We start from the raw sequence: 18,322 nt of genomic DNA on the forward strand, positions 1-18,322 counted from the left end.
TCTTGGATTTATTACATTTAAGAGATCTCATGGATAATGAGAATATTACTCAGTCTCAAATAATCATAAAATTAACTAGTCATGATGATAGATTTAAACATTCTTTTTAGAAATGGATTTAGAAAAAAAAGTTTAAAATTGTCCTAGGAAATAAACATGATTGATATTTTTGATATCAGGGAAAATAGCATAGTAATGGCTTTCAGTCACATTTCCAGACTATTTACTTAACATTCGGTAGGGTTTCATCATGTGTTAGCTGCAATACTTGGTTTGAGGCTAATAAGATTTTGTAGGGTACTTGTAGCAGTAATTTAAGTATTATCCCAGTTATCAAATCGTTCGGGTTACTATACTCAATGACCGTTAAACGAAACTCCTTTGAAATGCTTTAAACTTAAAGCAGTGCTTGACATTGGACATGTTAAGATTCCTTTTTCGTACCGGCACTATGACCTATCATTTTGCAGTAAACACTTAAAACTCATTTTCAGAGAGCATGATTCTTGATGTATAAAGTTTGTCAACTTCCCCCGTGTTCGAAATATCTAGTTAAACCGGAAGCTTCATTGATATCATCTACTTTTACTGATATATGAGTTCGAATAAAAGAAGAAGAAGAATACAATACACTGTTTACACACATTTTTTAAATTGTTTATTCAATCCGATCATATTTAGATTAAAAAAAAAACATTGGTATATAAGTTAAGATAAAACACTTAAAGGATTTTTAAATTTTATCTTAGTGAAATCACGTCACGGTTGATGAAATACTATATGCCTATTTACTGGATATATCAGGTCTGTTGTACTTGGTGTCAGTTACTATTTCCCAGGGCTTGAACAAACAACCTTTGGTTTACTGGCCTAACGCGTATAACCACTGAGCAATGTGCTTTAAAACAGCTTTACGTCTATGCAAATGTTTTTGATGATTAGACTGATATCGATTATGTTAAAAAAAACACAATATATTTCCAGGTTTTGGAATCGAGACACAGTCTTTTTGTGGACAAACACCTCTCAGAATGATTACGAGATCTTTGTGAGCAGTGATGGAAGGAATTTCCCATGAGTCAGGTGAATAGGGCCCAGTTCCACATACTGGATGTACTGATGTATAACCTTCTATGGATAATGTTTTTTGACCAAAGGTTAATTTATAACATAAATACGAAGGTTTGCATTCTTTTAAAAACTAAATCGCCATCTTTGCGTGTGAAAGTCAGCGATTCTGTCCCAACTTAATTTTCAGGATTTTTTTTTGTATTTAGTGGGCAGAACTAATATGAAACTTGACGTATAGTTTTGTAAGAGTAATGCATATACGATACAAAATGATTTACATTTCCTTTTTTTAAAACCATTTTTGTCCAAAACAAATCAAAACAACCCCGAACTTTCTAGGATCATATTTAATGTTTTAATAACATTACTATTAAAATTAAAAAAAAAAATAAGTTGCTAGTAGAAATAGCTTTTAAAATACTCTCAGAATACTTGTTCATTTAGGCAATAAACAGCTAAAGTTAAAAAAAACCCAACTTATTTTTACGTTTGAGAAAGGAACCCCGATCAGAATTATCAAAATAAGCAAGGTTTTAATGTTCACAATCATAATGCAATCGTCAAACGATAAACGCGTGCAGTAATCATTGTCACGTCATAAACAATTTTAAACAGAATTGTTTTTGCTACTGTATAGTTTTAAATGAGGAAACATTATTAAAAATGTAAATGTATTTATTTGTCTGTCAGTCTTGAAGTACGAAACTGAAGCTGGCAAAACCATAAATGTGATGCTACCAACAGAATGTACAGAAAATACAACCTTCATTTTTATCATAAAATGGAAAAAATAATAACACTTATGTTCAAAAGATATTGTAGAAAGAAAGCCATCACGTTGTCTGGAGGACATCGAAGTACATGTATGCTCTTTACTGTGGACTTCCTGGATCAACAGAGACGGCGTTAAAAGTGAGGGACGTAACTCCGTCTGACTTTGCGTATTAATGTCCTGGTGGCAAGACAGACGAGTCTTCATCTGGACAGGGGGTGATTCTCGTAGTCCATCGTAAATATATGTTTGTCAATTAGAAGTAAATGATTATATAACTGTACCAATATGCTGTTTTGTAATACGAACGAATGAGGCAGACAAATAAATACAGACAGACATAGGGATGAACAGGTATAGGATTAGAGATATGTATGTTTAACAGTATTTTTTTTAATTTCAAAATAGAATACATAAACTAAATTTTAAATTCAAAATCCTTGAATTTAAGAACAACATATACGTAATTAAGCAATAATGCAATATAATATACAATACAATTATTAATACAATAATATACAATATGTAATATACATGTTATGTTTACGATCATTTGAATAAAAAGTTTAACTCAGGATACTTAGGCTGCTTGGTCCGATTTTATGTCAAATTTTATGCACGCTTTTAAACGATGGTTATGCTTAGTATATGTATAATAATAGACATTGCAGTAATTTGTTCTAGTCAATTAAGCCAAATTTCATTGAAGAAAAAAACCGTACACAAATTGCTAACAAACAAAAGACATAAAAAGGTATCGCGTTATTTCGCCTCATGTTAAATTTTACCCCTGCCGACGAGACGGGTATGGTTGTATTGCGACTTTGAAATCGCATTAAATAAAGGTCGAAATAATCAGACAAATTACAAATAAACATGTTTACGTTTTGTTCGCTAATATTTCTGAAGTTTGCTTTCTTTACAATCGATGCATAGCATGCGGGTTGAATAACCCCAATCAATCGGGGGACGAAACCAAACGGTTTCCTTTTCTAAAAATTCCCGTGATGCACTTTGGTTTGTTTTTTCGTTTGCCCAAAACGAAATCATTTTTATTTACTTTGAATATTTCTAACTTTGAAAGGAGACTGATTCTGTTCATGTAAATAGGAGAAAGTCCATAACTTTCTAAGATAAATTGTTTGTATGGAAAAATATTTACACTGTAATAACAAAAAAAATCGGACTAAGCAGCTTTAAAATAATGAAAGATAAAAAAGTTTGACACATTTGGAAATTTTCCTGCTACGTTTCAATAGATTGTGTTATATATTAAGTCACAAGGAATAAAACCATCACATGCACTGTAAAAAAGACTTTAAGGAGACGGTTCATAGCGAGGTTGTGTCCACCACTCCATTGTGTGAGTTTATGTCCGTAATGGTTGTATTAAATGTTAATGAACAGTATAATGGTGAAATATATCGATATCATATGACTATATGTCATTCAGTTGCCATGCGTAACTCTGGCGTCGGAAGCAAATTGAAAGTTGGGGATGGGGGGGGGGGGGCTACACTGCTCCTCAGAAATATTGATAAAAAAACCTACTCCCCAAATTCATGAAAATCCTAATCCGGGGGGGGGGGGGGGGCTATACCTATAGTTCCAATAAAAAAAAATACATTTTTCCTACCAATTTTTTTTTTTTCAAAAATAACAAAATTCCTAATCCGTGGGGGAAGGGGGGGGGGGCTTGTAAACCTTCGACTCCAACTCAACTTCTCAATCTTTCAAACGTTTATAACGCATTACGAAACAATTATATTTACTGCGAAAAAAAGTGGTGGGGGGGGGGGGGGCTGAACCCTCTATTCTGCTATATGCCTAATGGTTAGGTCTAACTTAGCAAGTGGTTAAGCGAGTGATGCTTGACCAAGAAGGGGACATGGGCGTGTCCATTTAAAAGAGTGGCTTTCTATTATATATTAAAAAGTGTAACATTTTACATATTACATATTTAACATATTTTGGTTTTTTACAATATTACAAGACTCCAAGCCTTGAAGTAAATGAGAACAAACATCAAGATTGTCATAAAAACACTTTTTTTTTTTTTTTACAAAAAAATCTATTTTTCAGAATTCAAAAAGCTTACAAAAGAAGATTTACAACTGAAATTAAAAAAAATGCCTTGGGCATTAATATGAATTTAAGATATCGATTTTCCAGGTGATTACATCAATAGAGAAAGACGTATACAGGCAGATATACCTGAAGGAACAACATTGGGTATATCGTGCTTTGTAAATGGTAACCCGAATTCAGGTTACGGCTTAGCAAGGTCAAAGATTGCGGGACAGCCATTCTATATGAGGTCACTGGTCCTTGCTCAAACTACAGCTCCGACCGTGGGACCCAGTGTTCTGATACAGGGGCATTTGACTGTGTAGGAATGGCGACTGGGCTAAGAACAGAAACTGTCAAGTTTGACATTAACGTACTGTGTAAGAAATCGCTTATTACAACCCTGTGCATGGATTGAGGGTTGTTTTTTTTCCAAATGAGAACAGACGAGATATCCATGATATGCTGAACGGGACCGTGATTAGATTTGAGAACACAGCTGTTGTGAAAATACTCCGTGATTGCAAAACCTTCACCATGCGCTAAAAATGTTTCATGGCTTGACCTTGATGATCAGGCAATCAGTGTAAAGAAAATCGCCATAAAGCAATGGAACGTCCCGTACATACTATTACTTATTAGGTTTGTTACTGACTGTGTACAGAAATTTGTGGAGTTGGTAAAGTCCGAAGAAGGCGATCCCACAAATTTCTGTACACAGTCAGTAACACACCTAAAAAGTGTTTTGTTTTGTCGAGGACCTAAAGTTTGATATGAAAACAAACAGAAGATAATACATAATATTAAAATTCATAGATTAATTCTCTAATTTTTTACCTTTCTCGTCAGTCGTCTGTGCAAACCTAGATACCATATTGTAGGATCATAATATTACGTCACGGGCAAAGGGGGGGGGGTCACTCTAAATATTTTGGGGCTTAAAAATCAAAGGTATGGTTGAACATTTGTGTAAAAAATCAGCTTAAATAACGTTACCTCCGCCATGTTGCCGTATAAATTTTGACGCTCGCCGTGTAAAGAAGTTAATAAGGCAATCACGTGACGCTATTCATCCAATGACGTCGATACAAAACAAATATGTTTATCAGTCCCGTCTCGTGGTACGCCTTGGAATAGAACAGGGAGTATTCTGTAAATTATGGTGGACGTCCTCTAACAAAAATCACCGTATACTCAAATGTGATGAGGGAGAATATGTTGTCATTTAAAAAGCATACACTCTCCCCTCCTACCCCCCGAATTAAACTAATAAAATTGTTTGAATATTTAATTTTTAAGCTTTTGTTTTTAGATTTCTTCAATAAATTTGCCAGAAATTAGTTTGTATTACGTAGATTTACACATTGATGACGTCATGACTAAAAGTTGAATGTCGTGTGAATTTGATCGGAAAGCATTGTAAACATATTCAAAATATAACTTATCTAAGAACTCTAATAAAGTATTGTGGTGTGATTTAATGAGAATTGAACATAAGGATACTGAGGGAGATGTTAGTTTATCAACCATTCGCTAAAAGGTATGTAAATTTGCTTTTATTTCTCGGCCAGGCTTTCCTCTGTCGTTGTTTACGATATAAAAATCCAACTAGAACAACACTACCCCGTGTATGTTGAACTTGAAATTTTATACGTATCGTTAGTTTGATCAATGCTTAAATTGAAAAGTGCTGCTAGAATCCCATGTTGTGTGTTGTTTAAATGCAATTTGCCGTTTTCCGTACAAACTTTATAAAAGTTGGGAAGGTTTTACGAGAACCGGATGAATAACTTTTTAATAAGGAAAACCATAGGATTCTAGCAGCGGTTTTGATTAAATTGAGATGTTTTGCCTTCACTTGGTATGTTTATTTTATTTTGGAAACCGCGGGGTAGTGTTGTTCTATCTCATTTTATGTTAAGGAATATACGTAAGCTATTTATAGTTGTCACGTGATTATGCACCAATGTGGCAGTGATGTACTACCCGATTTTATTGCACTGACATCTATTTTAAAGGATAATACTAAGTTTTTGATCTTATTCAAAATAATTATTTAATTTCACGATTTGGAATACAACAGTCAAAATAAGACGGCAAATTGCCAATATGCTTCCTTAACACCCCCGCGTACCAAGGATGATTTATGTTTCTATTAGAATAATGCAAGACATATGCATGCTTAATATATCAATAAAATGTTTATAAATCTTAAAAGATAGAGGTACGATCAGGTGCCTAGGAGGAGTGAGCATCCTCTGCTGACCGGGCACACCCACAATCAACAAATACTTCATAACCAAGCGTAAAAAAGCAATACTGCACTAAAAATTTAAACATTAAACATTAAAATCGCAGAAAATTTACTTCTTGTAAAAATGAATTAAATGGTGATTACTTTACCTGATCTATTTCTTTTCAACTGCATGTAATGATATTTAATTACCTAATTATTCTTTATCTTATAAAGCAAATGTAACAATATTTGAGCATTTCGATCTAAATATGAAAGCAATACATCCAAACCTGTTTACTGAAAAAAAAATGGAAAAAACAAATCCAATAAATACACAATCAATACTTATCAAAGTAAACGGAGTATTACTTTCATAAATAATCAATAAAATTTTTAATAAACAATATGATGATGTACATGTAGATATAAGTAATGATTAAGCTAAAAAACCGATAGCTAGCGAACATCAAACACAAAACACAGATAAGAGCTTGAATGTGTAGCATTGATTTTCTTCCTGCATCTCTGCGTCGTCACGTGTTTCTTGCATAGGTGGCGCTCTCTTGGAGAAATCCACGAACGTGTACTCTGTTCGATCTTCCTGTCCGTGAATGACGAGTTTTTGATGTGTGTCTAAATTGTTGGACTTCCTCATAAAGTCCACGTCCATATAAATCAATCCTTCGTCATTCTAACAAATACATTCAGTGTTTGACATAAATAAATGTCTTTAATTAAATCGAGGCCAATAAATAAACCATAAGACCTTCAATAAACTTTTAAATGTGATAATTAGTGTCAAATAAAGATTTAAAATATTAAAAATTATATGGAAAAACCAAGTTATTTAGAAATTAAAATTCAAATAATTTCCTACATGTTTATACAGAGCTTTTTATCTAAAGAAGGATAATGTATCCTAAATTGGTCCTAGCCTTTTACTTTGTTGGATTTAATCAAAATTAATATAACTTTAGTTTTCTGTGCAAATAATTATTTGTTTTGACAAACAACAAGGACATAATTTAGTGTATGGCTGCATTTAAAATGGAATAAAACGCATACAAAAAAACACATTTTAATGAGTTTTCTCTTCCTTCTTAAAAACGCCAGGAATAATAAGATTTTATGTTTGTTTGTTGTTTTTTTAATTCAGAATAAAAACATCACTTTCAAAATGTAAAGAACGCATGCATGAAACGAAAATTGGTAGAAAAAAACATCATATACCAAATTCCAATATTGTCATGGCTTTACGGTGTCTAGTTTATATACGCCAACCATTTTTAACATTAAATTTAGAAACCTCAGCCTTACCCTTTTCCTTGATGAATCAGTGTTTCCAGTTCCCAGTTTTATTTCTTCTAATGGTGCATTTTCAAAACACATCCCCTCATTAATCCTTTCTGCAGGTTCTTTTGCCATTGTGGTAAGAACTTCTTCGCCTAACATACCTTGAAGTTATACAAAAAACGTTATTATTTTGTTAGATGATGTGCATGTAGATTTCTGAGACTATACCCTGAATCATTAATAGAATTGGTCAATTCATAGTAAGTTTTGAATTAAAATGAGTCAACTTGTTGTATAAAATCTTTTGTTTGCAAAACAAAAGTTTATTAATAAAAAGAAATGACAACAATTAATGATCATTTAGAATGTTACTGCTTTTTTGAAGGAACATATTTGACAAAAAAGAAAATAATAGATACCTTGGTTATTTTCAATGACATCATGTTTCAGTTCATCAGTTTCGCTAAAGAAATTCTTTTCAACAAAGGTGCACACTTCTGCATCGCAGTTTTGATTTTCTTTTTCTGTTTTAAATAATAAAAAAATATATATTTTATCAGTGTTTGCCTACAGAAACAGAAAACCATTAGAAAACTTACGGAAACATCCGTAGTGAAAATGCAACTTTGAAAAAGAATGATACCGTTTCTATCTTGGCGGGAATTATCTGTTTTTGTGTCATCTGTGTTCTTTGTTTCAATTTGCTGCTGCTTACCTACAAATGTAGACAATTTTGCCCCGATGGCATTTCATCATTTTCTGAGATGTGACTGCTTTAAAAGACAATTCAAATTTCCACTATAGAGCAGTATAAATCGGACTTTAAGCAGTAAATTCCTTAATAAATTAAAAATACCTACTTTCAAAGCTTTCTTTTTTCAAGTAAGTTCTGGGATTTTTTCGGAAATGCATCACCAAGACCAGCACCAAAATCACACTAATGATAAAGACTGTGATCGACACGCCAATTATTGCGTATAAAACATTTTTGATCAAAAAAGTTGACTCTGTGGATGACCCTTTAAATTATCAATCTTATTAGTCAATATTAGACACTATTATCTGAAGACATTGAAGACTGGTCTTCAACTTATATTTCAGGACCTTTCTAAATGACAATTAAAACAATTATTAAACAGAGCATACGTGAGTTAACTTTTTTCCTTGTTTTTGATTTAAACATCTTTAAGAATCTGCTTTGTTTATCTGTTGTGAATAAAATGTCTGACCTTGAAAATATCAATTCTTATAAACATAGTTTTAACTATGCTCCTCTCATGAATTAAAAAAAAAAGAAATAGAACATACCTTTGAGGTTTGCATACAGCTCAACATATTGTGCGGTACAATTAAATATAGTACAGCTTTCCAGGAGAAAACAGTTATTTTGACCTGGGGTAGAAGTTCCGGCCTCAAAATACATTACACTCCCATTACCAGGATCTGTTAAGTTTCCAACATAGTCCCATTCTGGACCATTCTTCCTAGATATGACGAAGAATTGGTCCAGACCTCCATTAAACCCTGACACCCTGGTCATGTGTACTTTACCATTCTCGCCAGAGTACACTGTGAGGTTCAGTGGCGCCTGAGGTCCGTCTATAGACAAAGTGAAGCTTTGTATGAGACAGTGGTGCTACAGTCATTTTAACAGCATTGTTAATTTACAATTTAAATGATATTATTTAACATAATAACAAAACTGATGTTAAAAAGAAAAAGACACACAAATGATGGTACAGTTATTTCAAAAGCAATGCTGATAATTTAAATGATATTATTTTAGAGAATGATCAACTTAAAATAAAAATAACAACCAGGCCACAAACGATGCTGTAGTTATTCCGAACAAAAACTATTGGAAATTGTTTTTATAACATAACAATGTTTGATCTAAAGCAAGAACACATTTAGGCAACTTTGCGGCATGCTTTACTCTCGTACGCGTCTTGGATAAACGCGTTAGCATTGATGTCGACGTTAAATATTAGGAGACGTCTATACACAAGTGTAAGTCATTTTTGCTCTACAGTAAACAACCTGTAAGGCTTTAATACTTTGCACTGAAGGTCTTAACATATGATTCAAAATTTAGTCTACAAAGAAATTGTTGATCATGCAAACAAATGAAATCCAATTTTGCTCTTAATAGTTCAATCAGTGACTGGAAATATTTTATGTAATCATTTATGTTTACTACTGCACTTTAAGTTCATTAGTGTAAGATACTGTTTTGTTATACTTTCATGTTAAATACTGAAATCTGATTGGTTAAGACGCAGTTCATAATCCTTTCTATTACCCTCAGCGTTAGCAACGCACTTAGCAACGGGTTACATTTAAAATTGTTACATGCGCGAAAATTATGCGCGTACGGTTCGCTGTAGAATTCACGTTATTCCTATATAAAATTTTCTTAAAATTAAGACATTCAGTATAACGAAATAAATAGTGCCTGTTTGGGAGGATAACAGTTAAAATTGACACCCCTCGAAAACCATTGTCAACATCCGCTTCGCGTCGGTTGACAATGGTTTTCTCGGGGTGTCAATTTCAACTGTTACCCTCCCAAACAGGCACTATTTATATAATATTAGATGTTTGAGGAATACAATATTTATACCAGTACTGTATTGTTTCAGATTGAATGCATAAATAAATGTTATACATACACAGAGGGTTGATCTGTACTGGGTCACTCCTATCTGACTCCAAGTCGTCCTCTGTCGCTGTACACGAGTATCTGTTGTACTTAAAATCTCTTGTTACACATAATTTCAGCCTCTTTCTGCTTTTCCTATTTACTTTCGTGTTGTTCATATACCAGGTGTATGACAAATAAATGCGCTTGAAATAGTAGTCTGGGGCTGATGTTGATTTACTTGAACAAATCAGCTCCGTGCATTTACTGACATATATGCTTAGGTTCCCCTGAATCGTTGGTTTAACAGGCTGAGCTGCAATTAAGATTAATGAAAAATATCAATCAAATTTCAAAACTTCTTTTTTTATTTCTTTTTTGTAATCGCAAAATACTATCAAAATAACTGTAATGCGTTGGTACGGTTAACATTTTGAATTTTGAATTTTATGCTTAAAGAAATAGGACATCACACATAATGTTTTAAATTCCTTATTACTTATCATATACTTCATTAATATATCATTTTAACTTAAACATACGATCATGCCAATACGCTGTACGGAAAAAAAAATCTACTATACTAATAAAAACCCACTGCTTTCAGACATGTACAGAGTGTAATTCGGAAAATATTCTGTTATCAATATGTTACGTTATTTCAGTCTTGAAAATCGAACATGCTTATGTATGCCTCTGGATCTGCTGGAAATAATACAGCTCGAGTAGCTTAATCATCGTATTGACCTAAACAAAACCCGGCTATGATATATTAAATTGAAAACAATTAATTAATGCATAACTATGGCTACATTTAAACAATTACATATAACAATAAGACAAATCGCGCGGTCCAACGAGAAATCATCGTCGGTTGTTCCAACGGAGTAAAAACCAGCATCTTCAAGGGTTATGTTCACTACTTCAAATGAAATACAAGTGGAATGAGGTGGTACGTTGATCATGGTATAATTTGATGAGTGGTTCTTTCCTTCATAAATAATTGCATTGTTTTCTATCTTAATGGCGGCTCGTGTTCCCCTCAATGTGTGGTAAATGGTATATCCAGAAGCCTGAATCAAGTTTGGCCATTCCATTTGAACCGAATTCCCTTTGCGTTTTAGTACTCTTTGAACTGCAATTAAAACACACACATATATATATATATATATATATATATATATATATATATATATATATATATATATATATATATATATATACTAAAGATTCTATATTAATTTCAAGATATTAACATCTGCTTAAAAGTGCGAGAAGCACATATCGCGAATTTTAAAATTGCGCTATTATTTTCTAAGAGTTAAGAAATATCAGAAATAAGGAGAAAAGTTTGACATTAGCGATTTTATATTCTTGGTATTTGATACAAAACATCGAGATTATATAAGGATTATATAAGGATTTTCAGTATAATTGTATAATGTACTAAACTGAAATTTTTTGGATGCGTGCATATTTCCTTTTTTTCATTCAATTTTTGAGGAATGCATACCTGAATGGATGCCAAAAAGTTGCATTACCTGTGTAGTTCCATCTATCGTAACCCATATGATACGTCACATCAATAGAAATTGAGCGAAACAGGTACACATCTTTTACAGTATGTTGTGTATCGTTTACTTTCGTCCAACTGTTATTGTATGTAATATAAAAAGTTGGCGATGGTTCGTTTGTCGATACATTCCATTTAAATGTAATTTCACTATCTATAAATGATGACCGTACATTTATCAATGATGGTGTGCCTGAAATTTAAATGAAGATTCCAAAAAGATCACAGTAGTAAACTCATATAAACAGGCATTGCTTATGTGATAATGTATTAATGCTGCGTTCTGCATGTGGAATATTGAAAGCTTCTCAGGATTTGAATCTAGTCTAACATGTATAATATATATGGAATCACACTACTAGTGTTAGTTTTATCTTAATTGTTGTTTACGGTATGCGAAGTAACACGTTTGCCGGTCGTACGTATATGTCTTTAAATGTGAATTAATTGTATAAAACTGACTTTGTTTATATAATTACCATTGAATACTTTCATACGGAATCTATTTTACTACATTGTTAACATATTTTGTAATAACTCCATAAAACTTATTTTTTCATGTATTGTGTTGAACAGGTGAACAGTGTGAGCAGTGAACCTCTTGTTTTATCTTCCTTAAAGTCATTTTAAATGTCACTGCGCATCAAAAAAGTTAAAATATACCAAAACACGAAGGTATTCCATCGATGCTATGCAGTAATTTTTTTTAACTTGCCAAACACCGTCAAGTTATGCTGACCATTCACTTTCTTAATCTAACAATATTAGCACGTAACAAATTAGCTTGATCAGGGTATGTTTGCAAAATAAGCAAGAATGCATGTATTGCATACTTGCTTTGACAAATGCTTTGTTTGGTTGTATCGATAAAATTCCTCGCAACCTTTTTAACAACCCTGTCCTTATCTATTGTGTATCGATCTTATGGTATCACACTTGTAATCTAAACAATTTTGTGCTATCATTCGTTTATGTATTCATGTCATTTATCTTGGAAAAAAATAAAATTGTATTGCACGTATTTACAAGGTTAAATATAATCATTATGTTTACATCGTATATATCAAAATACCAATCAAAAATCATCTTACCTTTAATTTGTAATCCTACAGATATAATAACGAAAATAAATATCATAAACATTGTGTTTTTCTTTTTTTCACATAATCAGAATTTACAAAGAAGAAAACTCGTACAACGTTATATGGATACAGGGAAGTTTTCAATTAAGATGCTCTTACAAGACGCATATCTAACTGGGGGTTTATAAAACAGAAAAAAAATCTTAATGAATAAACAAGGGTACCGCTTTTCATCTTCGCATGTCTAGGATGTCTGAACAGCAAAAAAAAAATAAAAAAAAATACTGGATTCAAACGTACAAAACATTTATTTTTTTTTGGTTGGGGGAAGGGGGGTATCGATTCCTTTAATTTTTACCAAAATGTTCTCTATACCTCTATACTTGTTAATCACTAAATATTTATACTAATACCTACCACCTAGTATAAATAAAAAACTTTAAAATTAACTGTTTCTTCGATTGATTTATATACCATGACGATTAAACCGTTTTACGTATATATATGTACAATAATGCAACAGTCAAACGACAACAGTGAGCGCTAAAATTAATTATTGTAACGTTAATTAAACGTTCATACATCAAAATAACGAGAGAGAGAGAGAGAGAGAGAGAGAGAGAGAGAGAGAGAGAGAGAAGGAGATCATGCCGATTTTTGACATACAGTTGGATAAATACTATTAATATTTTCATGATCATTTACATATTGTGAATACATCACACTTAATGTTTTGGACTCAGACAAAACAACTTTTGTTGGTCTGGTATTTTTATTTGTAGAAACTACGTAACAAACAAAATAAGTAGTAATATATAAAGTTTCAGTGGTTTGACATTTTTTGACATCCTTAGATAAAGTGCTTATTTAATTTGTTTGCTTTTTAGCTAGATGAAGACATCATTGCTTGCTTGTCAAAATGCATCTTAACGATGAAAATACAGTCATTCTGCAACACCAACCAAAACATTTATTAAACATATACACATCATGAACATAAGAGACATCATTAGCTTAAAGTACCTAGAAGTACTTAGCTGACATACTCTATCTGTCGTCATGTGATGTTTAAGGTTTTCCATGTAAGTACTTGAAAGTTGAAGTGGGAATAAATCATTGGGAGAAAATTCATTAAGTCTAAAGTTATTATAAGTGTTTTCTTCTTTTTTGTAAATAAAATTCCCTTTCAGCATGTAAAGATTATGGGTGCTGTTAGTTCAGAAATAATCAGCACAATGTTATCAAACACAGCAATTTCTAAACTACTGATTAAAAAAAAAGAAAAAGAGATACACTAATTAAGGGTCACCTAAGTACAGCAACCCTTAAATAAACCTGCAAAGTAGTCTATATTTTTGAATATTAAGCTTTGTTTCGGATTTTTAATCCTTAACAGAGACTCTCTGATTGTTAATCTTCCATTCACAATTACATATTTGCTATTATGCTGTATTTGCCAAACCTTTATCGATATACAAAACCTCAACGACGGCCCTTAGACAGTGAATCATATTATTATTATATTATTAGATAACAATGTATTCAGTTTATCTTTCATGATGGTAAAAATATATGAGACCAATTGGCCTTAACAGTCACCTGAGTAGCATATAACCCATTCACAAACTTGTCGAGGAGTCTCATATATGCATTTAATTAATTAGGTTTCATTCTGGAGTAGAAAAATATATAAATTTGTAATGATGACAACTCCCTGCCTGAAATCTTTAAAAAAGAACTGTAAAACCTATAATTTTGGCAAAAACTTTAAAGATCTGGTCTACAAAATCATGAATTCAGTTTTCCTTTCAGATGTGTAGGAGTAAAGAAGATAATTTTTTAACATAATATGCATTAACACCCAAACATCCATTTTGACCCTGCCCTAGAGTCAAAACCCATATTCCAGGGGAAATGAAAATTAAAATTTTAGTAGAGGACGTCCTGGAACATAATTATAAGTCAGTTTTTGATACAGATGAACTTTTTAAACATTATATGATTTAACACTATATTGCCATATTGCCCCCTCTCATGTCCTGAACCCCTGACACAGGGGCCATATTTTCACAATTTAGGTAGAAGAGTTAGTGGACATCATAACCATGTATTCAGTTTTTTGCTTACATGTGTGGAAGTAGAGAAGAAATTTTTTTAAGGTTTAAAACATTGTTACTATATGGCCATATTGTCCCCACCCTAGAGTCTGAACCCCTGACACAGGGATCATGGATTTCATAATTTTGGTAGAGGGCTTCATGGACATTATAACCAGGCATTTAGTTTTTAACAACTATATATGGGAGTAGAGAAAAAAGATTTTCTAAGTTACAATATGGCCATATTGGCCCTACCCTAGAGCCTGAACCCCTGACACAGGGGTCATGAATTTAGGTAGAGGGCTTCATGGACATCATACATGTAACTATGCAGCCAGTTTTTTCCTTACATGTGTTGGAGTAGAGAAGAAGATTTTTTGAAAAAAATTGATTTTTTTTTTGCATATTTGGCCCCACAAATGGTAGAGCCATAGATTTCACAATTTAGATTTCTCTTACCATAGAGATGCCTCACACCACATGGTCACAATCAGCCTTGTAGTTTTGGAGAAGTTAAAAATGTAAAAATGTACGACGCACGACGTACGACGCACGACGACGGACGAAAGCGGATCGCAATAGGTCACCTGAGTTTACTCAGTTGACTTAAAAAGATGATATAAAGATGCATAATACAAAGACCAAACGAATTGGTCACATGAGTGATACAGGTAAATTAAAAAGGGCGAGGCACGGACAAACTTTAAAAAAAAAAAACCATGATAACGAGCTGAAATAGTAAAAGATTTGTTAATAAAAACTATTTTTTATGATATAGCTTTATTAATTGAATATATTAGTAAAATGACAGCATTGCTAATAAGAGAGAATCAATTTACATACAGTACCACTCAGACCCAACCTAATAAAAGTAGACCCCGACATAACCATGGATTTTCTTTGCGGGTTTTATGTGGTGTTACTCAGGGTTTACAAGAGCAGACCCATAGTTATTCCCAACTTCACAGAGAGTAAAGCTAGAGTGGACACGGAGAGTAAACCCGATCAAAAGTATACACCTAAAAGGAGACGCTACATGTGTATCTGGAATATACCATGGGCGGGGATTACATGCGGTGCGATGTAAAGATAAGAAACTTCAGAAGTGGACACAAAAGGTAAACCCCGAGTGAACCAAAAGTAAACCCTGAGTAAACCAAAAGTAAAGCCCGAGTGGACCAAATGTAAACACCGAGTGGACCCAAATTTTCAAATCCGGGAACACCGAATAAACCTAGAAAGTAAACTTGGAGTTTAGTTGATTCTGATCGATACTGTACGAAATATTAAGAGTTAATGTATGAAAATAAACTTCTTAATTAAAGAAATCACACAAATGCATAACATCCTGCGGTTAGTTTGAATAAGCAAAAACAATCTTTAACTTAGAAAACATCAATGAATAAATGATGCAAAGCAATATCAACAGTCGTCGCATTACATGTTTGTTACCTCAACTAAAAAAAAGTCCTTTCTATTAAAAAATATTCCAAATTCATAAAAACATTTCTGCAGAAACTTTAAGACAATTTCTCATTTGACCGGTTTCTCTTTTTTCAACAGTGATGTTTTCAAAAAATGAAATAAAACACCAAAAAACACAATAAAAACCAACGGAAATCAAATTCAAATAAGGTGTATAATTTTCCAAAAAAAATATTGAATTTAAGGTTGATGCATACACATGCTTATTTTATCATTCGGCGTTAATCTCATTCCCTTATTTCAAATTGAATTAAAAAGAAAAAAAACATCTTGATCCATGATAAATCAAATATGTTACAGTACAACTTCTAAGTTAAGTTGTTTCAATTAGAGACTTTTAATAGCCAATACCACAAAACAAAATTATAATGGTGCTAGCTATACAAGTTGTTAATTATCATTCCACTAAAAGAAAAATAAATCGGCATGAGAGTTGCAAATTATATTGTTTTACGTTTGTTTTTTCGCATAAATGAAGAGAATACGATTAAACTTATTACAGAAATATTCTAAATAACAATTAAAACAATTATGAAACACAGCATATATGAGTTAACACTCTTCCGTGTTATGTCAACGTCCCATAATGCTCTCTAATGTTTTCACCCGTGGTGCTATGCCAAAAAATGGCCGACATTTCAACCCGTAATTTACGATCTCTTAAGGTTTGAAAATACGTTTTGAGTACTGCATATGCTTTGGCGAGACTCAAGAGATTTGTTACATGCTTCCATACCCTTATATCGAGTTGAGATACGTAAATAAAGACAATCAAAGTCATAGATGACGTCACAGTGCTCTTTCGGTATATTTCCCGCGATAAATTTAAAGAGTCTTGGTAAAATGGGTCGGCAAACACGGGCCGGGGCAAAATAAAAGCCGGTGCAGATCGATATTTTTCAATTTTCTTTGTTAATAATCAACTAATTTCATTGATCGCCAGAACGCGCGCGGTAGCACCGTAAAACATATTAATTCTTCAATTTATAACAATCTTAAAGAAAAACCTGGCTTTTTTTTACAAAGACTCAAATTTAGAGGTGGATCACTCATCTGTAATGCGTGTACCAAAACTATTTACGTATAGACTGCGATATCTGCCTAATTGACATATGATTTGTTATACTTTTTTATAAGATAGAGATTATATAAATATATACTAGTAAGAGTCATACTTTTCTGTCTTATCGATCCATTTTTAAGCTAATTGTACATGCATGTACAGTAGGCAGGTAAGTATATGTGTAGGTAGAAAATAAACAATAATATATTTTAAACTAAATACAAAAAAAGAAATAAAAAGAAAAAATAACAGTTAAAAAATTTATGTTGATATTGCATATAGTCAAACCATTAAATTTAAAAGTGGGAAATTACACACCTACAAAAAGAGACTGAGCACTCTCTCTCTTTCTTCTCTCTCTCTCTCTCTCTCTCTCTCTCTCTCTCTCTCTCTCTCTCTCTCTCTCTCTGTCGCTCGGGAGAGGGGTAGGGTGTTGCGCGGTATGTATAGTAACCATTAAAATAAGTACTTTTGGCATAATTATTGTAGAGCAATACTCTTTCAAAAAGTCTTTGACGTTCGTTGATATCTAAATAACACAGGGTTGACAATGATGCAAGGTATGTGTAATTCTTGCTGCGCTCGCCAGAACGGTAGCACCGTAAAACATATTTAATAGTCTTTCGCTTTAAAACTGCCGATTATTTGATACTGGTTTTTAATATGAATGAATTCTGTACGTCTAGCATTAACGGCATCATCTCTGTAAAGGAAACATTCAGTATTATACTGGTTTGATATAATTCACTTTTAACGTTACGATACATTCCCTGAGAACTATCGACAGGAATGCAGATCGTGACGTCAAAGATAACCATGACGTCATATCGTATGAAATACAGACAAGCGACATTCTACATATCGCCGTAAAATCCATCGGGAAGCCTTAACATCCTCGCGATTGTGACGCCATTATAACGTTGAAGTAGCGGAAAGTTAG

General features: G+C 32.7%; 1 protein-coding gene and 1 long non-coding RNA gene across 2 annotated transcripts; both read right to left on the reverse strand.

The window, feature by feature from the left end:
- Window positions 1-4,683: 4,683 nt before the first annotated feature.
- Window positions 4,684-10,509, reverse strand: LOC136272754 (uncharacterized). Its single transcript, XM_066075236.1, has 7 exons — window positions 10,112-10,509; window positions 8,748-9,038; window positions 8,300-8,458; window positions 8,083-8,154; window positions 7,859-7,963; window positions 7,464-7,600; window positions 4,684-6,837 (listed from the first exon to the last, which is right to left on the reverse strand). The coding sequence occupies exons 1-7, from the start codon at window positions 10,257-10,259 to the stop codon at window positions 6,613-6,615; spliced, it is 1,137 nt and encodes a 378-aa protein (XP_065931308.1). The 5' UTR covers window positions 10,260-10,509; the 3' UTR covers window positions 4,684-6,612.
- A 119-nt stretch (window positions 10,510-10,628) lies between these two features.
- Window positions 10,629-12,858, reverse strand: LOC136274134 (uncharacterized). Its single transcript, XR_010712427.1, has 3 exons — window positions 12,745-12,858; window positions 11,622-11,846; window positions 10,629-11,215 (listed from the first exon to the last, which is right to left on the reverse strand). It is a non-coding gene; the product is annotated as an uncharacterized lncRNA (long non-coding RNA).
- Between the last annotated feature and the right edge of the window lie 5,464 nt (window positions 12,859-18,322).

Source organism: Magallana gigas, chromosome 1 (assembly GCF_963853765.1).
Source record: "Magallana gigas chromosome 1, xbMagGiga1.1, whole genome shotgun sequence".
NCBI classification, from domain to species: Eukaryota; Metazoa; Mollusca; class Bivalvia; order Ostreida; family Ostreidae; genus Magallana; species Magallana gigas.

Bases quoted from the DNA above. Each gene is read 5' to 3' on its own strand.
- LOC136272754 (XM_066075236.1), bottom strand. From the start codon at position 10,259: ATGAACAACACGAAAGTAAATAGGAAAAGCAGAAAGAGGCTGAAATTA. The intron at 7,964-8,082 runs GTATCATTCTTT...TATTTAAAACAG, and splicing joins TTCCCGCCAAGATAGAAACG to AAAAAGAAAATCAAAACTGC. The intron at 7,601-7,858 runs GTATCTATTATT...TATAACTTCAAG, and splicing joins TGTCATTGAAAATAACCAAG to GTATGTTAGGCGAAGAAGTT.